The 13,943-nt window shown below is 35.6% G+C and overlaps 4 protein-coding genes and 1 non-coding gene across 5 annotated transcripts; 3 read left to right on the top strand and 2 right to left on the bottom strand.

The window, feature by feature from the left end:
* Nucleotides 1-2,640: 2,640 nt before the first annotated feature.
* Nucleotides 2,641-3,353, top strand: RO3G_15895 (uncharacterized protein; the record flags this gene model as incomplete). The annotated part of the gene is made up of 2 exons (XM_067670479.1): nucleotides 2,641-2,907; nucleotides 3,315-3,353. 2 exons carry the CDS (start codon nucleotides 2,641-2,643, stop codon nucleotides 3,351-3,353), a joined length of 306 nt encoding a protein of 101 aa, XP_067526580.1.
* Nucleotides 3,354-4,391: 1,038 nt separating this feature from the next.
* RO3G_15894 (uncharacterized protein) lies at nucleotides 4,392-6,150 on the top strand (the record flags this gene model as incomplete). Its single annotated transcript, XM_067670478.1, has 9 exons — nucleotides 4,392-4,417; nucleotides 4,476-4,504; nucleotides 4,544-4,606; nucleotides 5,039-5,182; nucleotides 5,231-5,337; nucleotides 5,476-5,488; nucleotides 5,679-5,770; nucleotides 5,887-5,997; nucleotides 6,118-6,150. 9 exons carry the CDS (start codon nucleotides 4,392-4,394, stop codon nucleotides 6,148-6,150), a joined length of 618 nt encoding a protein of 205 aa, XP_067526579.1.
* A 1,225-nt stretch (nucleotides 6,151-7,375) lies between these two features.
* On the bottom strand, nucleotides 7,376-8,156 carry RO3G_15893 (uncharacterized protein; the record flags this gene model as incomplete). The annotated part of the gene is made up of 2 exons (XM_067670477.1): nucleotides 7,376-7,418; nucleotides 7,501-8,156. The coding sequence occupies 2 exons, from the start codon at nucleotides 8,154-8,156 to the stop codon at nucleotides 7,376-7,378; spliced, it is 699 nt and encodes a 232-aa protein (XP_067526578.1).
* A 669-nt stretch (nucleotides 8,157-8,825) lies between these two features.
* Nucleotides 8,826-12,688, bottom strand: RO3G_15892 (uncharacterized protein; the record flags this gene model as incomplete). The annotated part of the gene is made up of 3 exons (XM_067670476.1): nucleotides 8,826-10,550; nucleotides 10,734-11,640; nucleotides 11,730-12,688. 3 exons carry the CDS (start codon nucleotides 12,686-12,688, stop codon nucleotides 8,826-8,828), a joined length of 3,591 nt encoding a protein of 1,196 aa, XP_067526577.1.
* Nucleotides 12,689-13,223: 535 nt separating this feature from the next.
* RO3G_19203 lies at nucleotides 13,224-13,296 on the top strand. The gene has a single exon. It is a non-coding gene; the product is annotated as a tRNA-Thr (tRNA).
* The last annotated feature ends 647 nt before the right edge of the window (nucleotides 13,297-13,943 follow it).

Genomic DNA, 13,943 nt, shown 5'->3' with positions numbered 1-13,943 from the left:
GCATACTTTTCTTTTTTCTTTTTTCTTTTTTTGCAGTATAGCAAATTCAGTATGCTTGATAAGAGAACGTCGCAACTCAAATAGTTATATGTCCGAGCTTACAATCCAATAGATATACTTTATTGGCCTTTGTTGAAATTAAAAAATCATACACTGGTTTTGAAAATTTTTCATTTTCCCAATTTAAAAGTTGCCATGGATTCATGTAGTACAAAAGAGACAAAAAATTTTTTACAAGAAATACAATTTCATTTTATTCAGTATGCAGAGTGTAAACATATATACAGTAGGTCAAAAAACTGCTGCAAGGAATCCATTTTTCTTGGTTTTTGTAGCGCACATCCTGTTACAATGGCACAAACTGCCTCTGTTCCCACATAGTAAATCTTCTACATGTCTTGAAAAATCCGAAAGAGTTTAAGCCCTATTGGATAAGTATTGAAGGAAGTATGAGATGCGCAATTTGAAAATTTGGAAAAACGAAAATTTGAACGGAATGAATTTATTTATTAATATTTAGTTGAACCTCCTTTTCTATTAATAATCTCTTGAGTTCTTCTCAAAATGTTATCTACATGCCTTTGGCAAAGTTATTTATCGAAGTCAATTCATATTTCATCAACTCGTTCCCAAAGCACATCTGTGTTCTTTGCTCTACGTTCGTAATAATTGAGCTACAACTTCAATGGATGCCATACGTGCTCGATTGAATTTAAGTCCGGGCTCTGAGCTGGCCAATCGTTAATATAGCTCTCTTGGTTACTACATAACTAGGCCATTGTAAATTATGCCTTGTGCTTTGGGTCATTGTCATGCTAAAATTAAATGTTGGACCAGTCGAAATTGTAGTACTTCATAGTACCACAAAGCGTAGTGTTCAAAATATGCTGGTAAACACCCGAGTACAACTTTCCATCGTAAATTCAGCAAGCATATTCTGGTCCTTCAGAGGTTATACAACACCAGAACATCAATTTGCTAGCTTCATGCTGAATTACAAAATCCAGGTCATGATGTTGAAAAAGGTCACTTGGCCTTTTCCGATAGTGATTATCACCATCAAAGCCCTATACGTTGATCTTGGTTTCATTAAAGTAAACGATTTGTTGTCAGTCAACCATTGCCCAATCCTGATGCTCCTTGTTCCATTTCAACTGATGCTACGTATGCACTTTTGTCTGAAATGGCTCCTTTTTTTCTATCAGAAAATGGAACTCCATTGATTTCAGTACGTTAATTTCTGACTGGTATGAGATATCGTAGCCAAATCCAACAGGCTCCCGGTATACCTCTTTGGGAGTCTTTAAAACCCGTTCAATGACTTTTCTTTTGATTAACCGCTTCGTCACTTTGGAGACTACTGTAGGTCTACAACCTGTGCTCACTGTCCTGCTTGAAAACAACGTTATAAAGTATCTACTAACAGTTGATTCATGTAATCCAGTCTCCTTAGAAGACTAATCCAAATTAACAGGTTAAGGCTTCATATTTAATATAATTAATTATATGTAATATAAATATTATATTTTACATTTTATGAATTAAAAAATTGAATTTACATACACTACCTCAAAAAATTGTTCATTTTGAACCGCCTTTTACACATTTCGTACTGAATCTGCTTCGCATAATCTCCAATCAGCACTCAGCACAAACCATTATGAAGCACTGTTTCTCAGCTATTTACTACACCGTAAGCATATCACGTGCTATGCGTAAAGGCTGGAAAATATCCAATCGAAAATCAAAATCAAAATGAACAATTTTTTGGGTTTTTTTGAATATGAACTAAATTTACGCCTATATTCCCAAATAACATAGGACTAACTCGTGACTGCTATCATAATTTTTACCCGTGACTACTTCTGCTATTCCAAGGCAGCCCTGGTCGATTTTGGGTTTTTTTGTTTTCCCATTGTAATCTCTCATTGCTCCATCTCGACATTTCAAGTAATGGTAAATTGCGAAATTTCAGAAACCCAACGAAATGCAATTATTTCTGCTTTAAGAAGAGGAAAGTCGTACGATGCTATCAGCAACGAGTTACATGTTTCTAAAGGGTCTATTTCGAACATTGCGAAAGAAGTAGACCATCACTCCGTATGCAAAGCAGGTCAACCCAAGAAACTTAACATATACGACGCGCGCCTTGTCTTGCGCAGGTTCAATGCTGGTGTGTACAAGACCGGAGAGCACGCTGCCAGAGACTTAAGTGGCTTAGGTTCGGATATTTGCAGCCAGACCGTGCGAAACCTTCTTAAAAGCTCCAAATTTAAATCTCGACGAAAACCAACAGCTCTTCCTTTAACGCGTTCTGCCAAAAAGGCACGCCTTCAGTTTGCCAAGCAGTATAAGGATTGGACAGAGGAAGCCTGGAAAGGAGTAGTCTTTAGCGACGAAACAAAAATCAATCGCTTTGGTTCAGATGGTAAACAATAGACTTGAGTACAGGAAGGAAGGCCTCTGCAGGATCACAACTCCAACCAAACTTATAAGCATAGAGGCGATAGTACACTAATTTGGAGCTGTTTGACAGCAAACGGAGTTGGATATATCGCTCAAGTGCTCGGAGGCTTAGATTCAGAGCTGTATTGCAAGATTATGACGGGGGATATGCTCCCTTGATTAGAAGAATACGATATGTTAAATGATGACATTATATTTCAACATGATAACGATCCAAAGCATACATCTAGATTAACACAAAAATGGTTCGTAGATACTAAGGTACAGCTACTGAATTGGCCAGTATATTCACCTGACTTAAATCCTATAGAAAACTTATGGGATTACTTAAAAGTCCGGCTGTATGCTTATGAAACTGCACCCTTAAGTATGAAAGAACTATTTGAACGGGTTGCAGATATTTGGTACAATGAAATTACAAAGGAATACTGCGAGCAGTTAGTATGCAGCACGCCGCGAAGATTACAACTTGTTCTGAAAGAAAAGGGTGGCGAGATTAATTATTAGCTAATAAAATAAAAAATGCCGACAAAAACCCAAAAAATTGTTCATTTTGATTTTGATTTTTGATTGGATATTTTCCAGCATTTACGCATAGCACGTGATATGCTTACAGTGTAGTAAATAGCTGAGAAGCAGTGTTTCATAATGGTTTGTGCTGAGCGCTGATTGGGGATTATACGAAGCAGATTCAGTACGAAATGTGTAAAAGGCGGTTCAAAATGAACAATTTTTTGAGGTAGTGTAAATAAAATAAGAACTACAAAAAGAAGATACACTGTATTAATTCTATATTGTATACAATGTTGATTTTTGTCATTCTATGTTTATACTTTTTGTATATATAGTGTAGTAATACTAAATGCTTTGGATTTATGGGGCGATAAAACAAAGATATACCGGGCAATCGTTGAATGATGTCCTCACCATACGTTAGTATTTATTACATGGCCATCTATGTATACAAATTGGACTTTTGTAGAATTTGTATATTATATTATTTAAAATATAAAAATAAAAAAAATAAAAAAATTATAATAAAACCCGTTCCATGAAACTCTTTATAGCGCTGTGGAGAGTATCATGTGGTCATTGTATATGTTGTATATATACTATGATAACAAAATTAATTATCAAGTTTTAGCTTAATATTGAATGAAGGCCGTTAGATTGTTGTGTAATTATATTAATTTAATTATCTGTTCCCATACAAGTCCATAAGGACTATTTTTTTTTTATTTTTAAATAATCACGTGATATATTAAATTTATTTCACAAAATTGAATTTATAATATAAAATAAAAATAACATAATAAAACATAACTAAACATGGATTCAGATATAGATATTATGGATGAATATGTCAACAAAAACGATGAAAACATTATACAATATAGAAAAGATTTAAAAATAGAAATTAATAAGCTAATTTTGAATGAATGGAGTTTTTTAAGTGAGGATTGGAAAAAAATTATGAATAAATATAAACATAGGACTGAATTAAAAAATGTAAAAAACATTACAGAAATTAAAAATGAACTAGTAAATAAATTAGGTTATATTTCAGTATTCTTCTTTCTTAACGTTTTGTATACAAATAAAGAATACCCTGGTCCATTCCTTGAAGTTGAAAAGGGATTATTACTTTTATACCAATTAACATCAGGTTTTACATCTAAAAATATTAAAAAATATATGCCACATACTACATTTTATGCAGTTTATAAAGAGTTTTGGATCAAGAATTATGAAAATTTAAATAAATACGTAAATTATTGTTTACTAAATATGTTTAGCAATATGAAAATAAGGATATTATCTGCATTAATAAAAAACCCTAAACACTTTAAAAATATAACACTAATGCTTGATGGTCATGATACAACAATAGAATACGATAAACCTGATATTGACAAACAAAAAAGATGGAGTTACAAATTAAAGTCGTCTGGTATAAGAACACAGGTATTATGTGATGTTAATGAAATGATTATAAATATATCAAAAAGTGAACTTTGTGGTATTACTAGCGATGGAGGTATGTTTTTAAACATGAAATTATATAATAAAATCAAAGAACAAGATTGTGTTGCTCTCGATGGAGGTTATACATTATTTATTAAACAATTTGAAGAATTATGTAAAAATAAAAATATCAATTTAAATGACAAGAATTTCTTTTATCCAATAAGAAAAGAAAATGGTATTGCATTAAATGCACAAGAGGAACATTATAATAAAGTATTTGGGAGTTTTAGGTCCATTGTAGAAAATCAATTTAAAGATTTATATAATAAATTTAAACGTTTTAGTAATAATAATTCCATATTAAAAACAGACGATATAAAATATATTAATTTACAATTAAAAGTTGTATTTTTATTAAAGAATATTCAAAATTTTTCTGATAAATTTAATATAATAACCCAAGAGCAACACAAATTATGGATAAATGAAAACTTTGATTTTCCTAATGATTTAAGATTAATAGATATTGTATATACAAATCAAATGGAACAAATAGGGAAACTAAAAGATTTGGATAAAATACAAAAAGAATTTTTAAGAATAGATATTAGCTATGACAATAATAATATGTTAATTGATGAAGATGAAAATGATAAGGTTATTAATAATAATACTACTGGTATTGAAAGTGACATAGATTTTCCTGAATATATAAATCCAACTAAAAAAAGAAAAAAGAAATCTAAAAGTAAAAAAAATAATTTAAATATTTATAATATAAGAAATGTAAATAAAGATGAAAATATATACGAAGTAGAAAAGATATTAAATCATAAGATTGAAAACAAAAAATATATATTTTATGTTAAATGGAAAAATTATGGTGATATAGATAATACTTGGGTTAACGAACAGGATTTTAATCAAAAAGATATTATTATGGAATATTTTAATGAAAAAAATATATTATACAATGGATAACAAAATATAATATAATATATAAATTTTAAACTATAATAAATATCATTATATTATGTATAGAATATAATTAATAGTAATAGATTATTCATCTTAGCAATATCATATTTTGATGTGGATCCGGTTAATGTCTGTTTGAGATCGTTTACTTTCTCCTCTGACAGTGATTTATGCATGCAATTGACGAGAGGCTAAAAACGAGAAATAATTTAAACAAGGGAATATAAAATTTAAAATAAAGGAATTGTAAGCACTCTTAAATACAGATAACATTCTAATCACGTCAAAAGTGAGAAAAATTGTGATGGCAACCGGTTGGGTTGTATTAAAATTCATTATTTCAAACATATGTAAACAAGTAAAAAATACCGGATGTTTAAAATACTACCTTTAGCAGTATCAAATTCCACCAATAAACATTGCCCATATCCGATAATCGACGAATAAACGCACTTTCTATTGAGGTACAAACAGTCAAAGTTTGAGATAGTTTGGTGCAGTATCCATGGACAAGCAGCTGTAAAACATGAATTTTGCAATTCCTTGCAGCAGTTTTTTGACCTACTGTATATCTTTACAGATATAGTATATACTTTTTTCTAGCTTTTTTTTGGTACAAAAATTACATCTCTATTCTGAAAATTCAATTTCGTATTATTTTACACGATGTTCCACTGTTAAAATACCCGATGTATAATAATTTAGAATATAGGGTTTGGGTGCAGTGCACGTGATTAAATGCAGGACGAAGAGATGGATTTAGCCACATATCACAAACTGAGACAATTGGTACTTAGGTGTTATAATATTACTGATTACGATATGTATTGTTGTTGCTCTACTGCTGCACGTAGTGATTGATTTGAATATAGCAATAATTCCACCAATTCCTTCTGAGTATATTATTGTAGTATATTCGTCAAAAATAATCTCTTCCTTCAGATTAAGTCAGCAAACTTCTTCACGAGTAGTAATAGAATAAAAGTAGTAATTAGGGATTGTTCAGTTAAAATATATAATAAAGATTATATATAAATTTAATGAACGTGAACACAAAGGATCGAGACAATAAGTATTTGCTTGTTACAATAATCCAAAAATGGAATTAAGGTTTAAGTTTATATAAAATAAAGTTAAGGATAAAAACGCCCCCTTCTCATCAATCTTCCATTCAGCACAACTTATAAGCACACCTCTGCACTCAGCAACGTGATGACGTCGGCAACATCTATCCCAAGGCGCACTCCACCTACTATACCAATTCACAAAACTGATATGTGTGTTTTCCCCAACTATGTTTACCTTGAATAATACGACTTTCAATTGATAGTATGGGAACCTCTTTAGGCAGTAAGACTTTTAAAAGCGTAAAGTAAGTATATAAAAAAAAAGGGAAGAAGACTGTATCTCGTTTATTATTATCACATCAACACTATTTATAATAAAACTCTTTTTGACATTCCGTTACTTCTTGTTCTTCTAGAACAATTGAGTTCTCGATCTTGTATATATTTAGACACCATAGAATCTTCATATCTAACTTGTCTTACGGGAACTCTAATATCTTTCGCGTCTGAGCTAAAGGGGCGATCTGTGTAACTTGACACTATTTCCCAATACAGCCACAAAAGCACCAAACAATAAGAAAATATTACCCGGTCCGCACAACAACAATCCGAGCCGCAAAACACGTGATTAAATACAGGACGAAGAGACGGATTTAGCCACATATCACGTACTCCCCCCCTAGACTCTTCTTCCTCTTTTAATTGCGTTTCCACCAAAAACGCTGGATTTTTCTTTGTATTTAACCAACTTCTAAATTGCTCCGTAGCAGCAGCAGCAACCACATCAGGCACCATGTGTTTAACATCATTATTAAACAATTTCAAACGATCCCCATTCACAGCGTGTTTCAACCTGAGACTATTCTTGCCAACTAATAAGTATGTCCCGTTCTTATTCACTTGCGACACCGTATACGGACCCAACCATTTATCTGATAACTTTGTTGAAGGTGTAGTATCACGCAACAAGACTTTCTCTCCAACTTCAAAACTTTTCCGATATACCACCCGTTTATCGTACCTTTTCTTTGCTTTAAGTTTATTTTCATCCGACTTCTCCCTTGCTATTTTTCTGACCTCTGCCATTTTGTCTTGAATCTTGATCACCCGATCTTTAAGAGCTTCCATCTCTTCTCCAAGCACAAAATCTTCCTTAGGTGCTACCCAAACAGCAGGAGTTCTTAATTCATAACCAAACAACAGATACCCTGGGCTATAACCAGTAGAGCTATTCACCGTTGACCTGAGAACCATCAAAGCAGCGTCCAAATACTTGTCCCATTGAAGTATATCATCATTATCACGCGCAATTTTAGACATCGTTTGCACCAGTGATTGATTTAATCTTTCGCACATGCCATTTACTTGTGGTCTATAGCTAGTAGTCATGATGTTCTTGCAACCAATTTGACGGAGGAAGTAATGTACATAGGACGATATAAAATTAGCTCCCCTGTCAGACAAGATATACTGAGGTACACCAAAATTTTTAACAATAGCACTAAAGAAAAATTCTGCAGTAGTTTCTTCATCAATATCCTGAACGCACATCGCCATAGGCCATCTTGTTAAATAATCAACCGCAGTCAATATATAACGATTTCCCTTTTCTGTGGGTTGCAACGGCCCCACTGCATCAACACCAACCATAAAGAAAGGATGAAGAGGAGTCTTCATAATCACACCAGGATTAGACCTAACTGCCTTGATCCTAGCACAAAACTGACAAGCCTCACAAGAGTGTACTACTGCCGTAACCAACTTTCTGCATTCAGAAACCACATAGTATTTGTTAACCTTTGTCTATAGTATTTCAGTATACCAAAAATGACCCTCTTGGGTGTATCCTTTTAACCCACTTCTAACGCGTCGGCTTTCGTGATGTAATCTTCTACCTGTTCTCTTTTTCCAACAAGGAACCATCATCAGACCGACACCACTTCTTTGCTTGATACCTTATACGTTGCGCCGTCTTCTTATCACAATCTTCAGGCAGCGAACCATCAGCCAAATAGTGATAGATAGTCAGAAACCAAGCGAAACTAATAGCCATTATATTTGATACCAAACGCAGAAACATACGATTAAAGACCAAATCTTGTAAGCAGAAAGGATATTGAACTTTAAAAGGACCCAATTACTCTTCTTTTATAGCAACAGTAAACTTTATTATTTATCACCCTTTTCCAAAGTAAAAAGCGAAGTAAAATTTTTTTGTAAAGAGAGATAAAGATGTAAAAGTAAAGATAAAAAGATAAGTAAAAGAAGATGAAAAGTAAAAAGATTTAAAGCAATTCACGATATAAAAAGTTTTTCCAAAATAATCTTCATCAATTATTACAGCATTCAATCACCACGAGTAACACCAGCAGCAAAAACCATTTTCTCATCATTCTTCGATTCATTAGCAACCGATCCATTTTCATATCCCACCACCGATTGATCACTATCCTCCTTACTACAGATTCTAGACAACGCATCCGCAGGATTACATTTACCCGGACGATAACGCACTTCATAGTCATAATCTAACAAAGCAGCAGCCCATCTTGACAACTTAGGCGTAATACGACTTGGCTTGAAAATGTACACCAGACTCGAATGGTCAGTGATCAATACAAAAGGTCGCCCTTTCAGGTAATGTTTGTAGTGAGTAACACCCCAAACAACAGCCAGAGCCTCCAAATGCGTAATCGCATAGTTCACTTCACTTCCACGCAGACTTCTAGAAGCATAGGATAACACCCGCTCATTCGCCATGGTTTCAGCATCATCCACTTGAGACAGGATCGCACCCAGACCTTTCAAGCTAGCATCCACAGAGAGCACTTGGATCTTCTTTCGATCAGGGTAGGATAATATTGGCGTTTGGGTAAGAGCTTTGATAAACTGATCAAATGACGATTGTTGGTCTGGACCCCAGCTAAAAGGCACTGTTTTCTTTAATAAACGCGTCAAAGGTTCAGCCATCGTAGCGTACCCAGGGACATACTTGCGATAGTACCCGGTCAGACCCAGAAAAGAACGAACATCATCCACACCAGCAGGAGTTTCAAACATCTTCACCTTGTTGATGTTATGATCACTAGGCAGTACACCATCAGCAGTAATGACATGACCCAGATACTCGACTTGACTTTCTCCAAACTTACACTTCTTGCGCTTCAACTTAAGATTCGCTTTCGCACATGCTTCTAACAACAGAGACAAATGGTAACGATGCTCTTCTACAGATTTTGAATACACCAAAATATCATCCAAGAAGATCAGCACAAAGTCACCCACGTATTTCGACAGAATCGAATGCATCATTCTTTGGTATTGACTGCACCCAGTAGTAATCCCGAAAGGTAATACATTAAAAGAAAAGGTCCCTCGCTTAGTGACAAACCCAGTCCTTTCTGCATGCTCTTCATTTAGCGGAAGTTGATGATAGCCTGACGTACAATCTAGAGTAGAGAAGATCGTAGCACCACCTACAGAGTCCAACAATTCATCGATATGAGGAAGAGGGTACGCGTCTTGTTTGACCATCTTGTTCAATTTACGATAATCGATCACCAAACGCAACGACCCATCCTTCTTTGGTATGAAGAAACAAGGGCTAGCCCAAAGACCATTAGATGGCTTGATTATATTTAGATCCAGCATTTCTTGTAAGTATTGATCTAGGACTTCTTCTTCTTGCCAGCTGATCCTAAAAGGTTTCGTTCTAATAGGAGTCGCGCCATCTACCAGCGGAAGATCCATTTTATACCCAGTGACACGACCCAGACCAGAGACCTCAGAAAAACATTCCTTGTATTTTTCTACTACATCTGCTAATTCAGGTAAAACACCAATAGTAATATTATCAGCATTATACTTAAATTCTTCTTCCAACGCTTCACCATCTGGAATCAACACATCTTCATAAGCATCCACATGATTTTGACTATTTTGCACCATATAGACCCGGCGATCATCATCAGAACCCACCGTAGCTTTAATTGACGCACTCGCATCCAACACCGAAGGAAGCATAACATTTGAATTCAATAGCGACCGATCCTTGATATGAGACGTGTAACCCTGCAATTTAACCATCCCAGTTGTCGTAGGTATTTTAACCACGGAATTAATTAAATCCAGTTCGATACCATAGGCTTGAAACCACGTAATCCCCAGCAGACACAGATCAGTATTACCCGAATCATGGATACACATGTGCTCCGGACGTATCTTACCCGCGATGCATATGGGCACATCACTTACAATTGGACTGTCATCACCTTGCTTATTCTCCAGACCAGTCAACGCCAAAGTATCACCATTAGGTCTTAGACCCAAAGAAGCTGCCAACGCTTTCCCAATGACACTAACGCTTGCACCAGTATCAAAAATAGCCACCACCGACTTGCCATTAATATTTACCACTCCCTTCAAGGGAGAACCTTGCTTCATCTGATTTAGACTGTAAGGATAATGATAGACAGAAACACCATCATCCCAATCTTCACTAAAGTTTACGCTATCATTCGAACCATCTGAAAGCGAAAATGTAGACTGCCAGTCAGAATCGTCATTAGAAACCAAGTCATCACCAGAAACAATGCTAGAATCACTACCATAACCGTCTTGATCCACCACATTGATCACCATAGGAACAGCACTAGAATTTTCTTCGATCCTACGCCCCTTTGTAGCTACCTTTTCGTTCGATCTAAGGGATGCTTGCTTTTCTCGTAAGAAACGAATGCCATCGATGACATCTCTTTGAATACCACGATCCATAGCAATTAGACCCGCTACAGACAGACCAGCATTCGTGCCATCCAGCACCTCCCAGACGTTTCCTTTTTTTTTAATTTTGACAGGTAAACGACGAGCTTTCCCACGTGTACGTTTCTTGACCACCCTTTTAACCGTAGGTCCACCTTGAAGACCAGGCAATGTACCCATTTGAGTGTTTGAAGGAACACCACCACCAACGGGAGCACCAACAACCACAGGAACACCAGCACCAAAAGGTTGACTTGACGACGTAGCTTGTTGCAAACCTGAGTACACTTGACCCGTACCCGCCACTGGTCGTTTATCCACATGGGCATCTGAAGCAGAGACCGAAGGAGGAGTATCCATTCTTCTTTTGGACACGTACACCTCAGCCAAACCATCACCACTATCTTGGCAGATTGTGTCCACCAAGTTGACGTCACCAAAATTTTGAGGATTTTGATTAATTTTATGAGCGTCAGTCACCTCTTTTACTGACGCTCCAGGCCTTTTCCCTGGTTCACAGGAATAGCATTAGACCCAGTAGCCGGCGTTTGATTTATGGCCCCACCGTTTTGGTTCTCCAAGAACTTAGGACATTCAAACTTGCGATGACCTTCTTCGTCACAAAAGAAACAGACCAAACCTCGACGAACTGGCTTAGGGTTTACAACCTGAGGAGCAACCCTCTCTTGACCCATGACAACATTGCTCAATTGCACCAAGTTAATCCGCAATTGTTCTAGCCTTTCAGCCAAAGATGAGACGGTCGATGAAGAGGAGTTCCAGCCATGCTGAGAACCAACATTATCATTCTCCACAATAGTACCATTACTAAAGCCACGAGTACCCATCACGCCATTAGCACCATACTTTGCTAAACTTCTTTCAATCTGTTTAGCCTTCTTTTTGGCAGCAGAAAACGTGTTGGGAGTTTCATCCTTTTCAACTTCAAACGCAATAGCAGGATTTATAGCACCCAAAAACGTTCTGACCTGGAAAGCATCACTCATCGAACCCAGAAGACCAAAGAGTTCCTCCATTTTCAGGGCCACATCGTCGATACTGTCCTGAGGACCTTGCTTCATAGTTTGAAGTTGACGCCACCACTTGTCTTCCTGGTCCACCATATACTGTTTCTTGAACAGCTCAGAAAACTCTTTCCAAGATTCAGACTTAGAACCAACGACATTCCACCAGGTTTCAGCTTTCTCTACAAGGTGATCACCCACAATGAAAAGAATTTCTTTGTCTGATAACTTTGCAGTAGCTTTTAAACGCGACATTCGGTTTAACCAAGTGTAAGCTTCCGTACAGATATCACCACCTGGATATTTGGTATAACCAGAGAAGCTCTTAGGCTCATTAACATAACGCATCATCTTGTTTCCCTGTTGACTTTCACCTGTCAACGCACCGGAAAAGACTTGATTCTCTTGATTTAAGCTTGACATTTTAATATAACCTTGAATATACATCACCGATTAATATACTTTATCTGGTAGGCCGGACCACTTGATATGTGTGTTTTCCCCAACTATGTTTACCTTGAATAATACGACTTTCAATTGATAGTATGGGAACCTCTTTAGGCAGTAAGACTTTTAAAAGCGTAAAGTAAGTATATAAAAAAAAAGGGAAGAAGACTGTATCTCGTTTATTATTATCACATCAACACTATTTATAATAAAACTCTTTTTGACATTCCGTTACTTCTTGTTCTTCTAGAACAATTGAGTTCTCGATCTTGTATATATTTAGACACCATAGAATCTTCATATCTAACTTGTCTTACGGGAACTCTAATATCTTTCGCGTCTGAGCTAAAGGGGCGATCTGTGTAACTTGACACTATTTCCCAATACAGCCACAAAAGCACCAAACAATAAGAAAATATTACCCGGTCCGCACAACAACAATCCGAGCCGCAAAACACGTGATTAAATACAGGACGAAGAGACGGATTTAGCCACATATCAAAACATCCTCGCCTTCTTGGCTCAGATGGCAGAGCGTCTGCCTAGTAAGCAGAAGGTCGCCAGTTCGATTCTGGCAGAAGGCATTCCGTTTCTTCTCACCTTGTGTGAAAGCTTTTCAAGTACTTTTTGTCATGTTGTGACGCCGTGAATATGTCATATCTTTTTATTCTATATATGGATATTTGTGTTGCTTTCCTTTTAATGAAGTTCATGTTCAACAAGTTACAAGCTATGACTCACAAGAGAGTTGTTTATATTCAATATCAACATGACTCATGAATTATGACAATACTTGTATATACCTCAGTTCTGTAAAGTAATATAAATAGACCCAATAATTATTAGAAATAAAAGGACAATTATCTACTACTTAATCTTTAAGACCATATACTTATATTTCCTTTTACATACATTACTATAAAGAACACGACAATTGGTAGCATCTGTTGTAAACATTCCAATTGCAACAGAATTTATTTATGTCAAGTAGCAAGCCAACAATATCGCAAGAACAAAGAATTTTTGAAATAGAAGAAAGAGTTTACAGATTACTAGCACCGGAATTCAGAACTAAATACCTTGCTTACAGAAAAGTGCCAACATACCCTGAAGATCAAAGAATCAATTACGGAAGAAAAACAGCAGAATATTTTGAGACAATAGCAAGCAAATTCGCATCAGATTTTATACTTAATAACAACAGACAACTTATTATAGAAGAAGATATTAA

This window comes from Rhizopus delemar, genomic scaffold (genome assembly GCF_000149305.1).
Source record: "Rhizopus delemar RA 99-880 supercont3.18 genomic scaffold, whole genome shotgun sequence".
NCBI classification, from domain to species: domain Eukaryota; kingdom Fungi; phylum Mucoromycota; class Mucoromycetes; order Mucorales; family Rhizopodaceae; genus Rhizopus; species Rhizopus delemar.
Note: the sequence above shows the minus strand (reverse complement) of the source record. Positions and strands in the feature narration are given on the sequence as shown.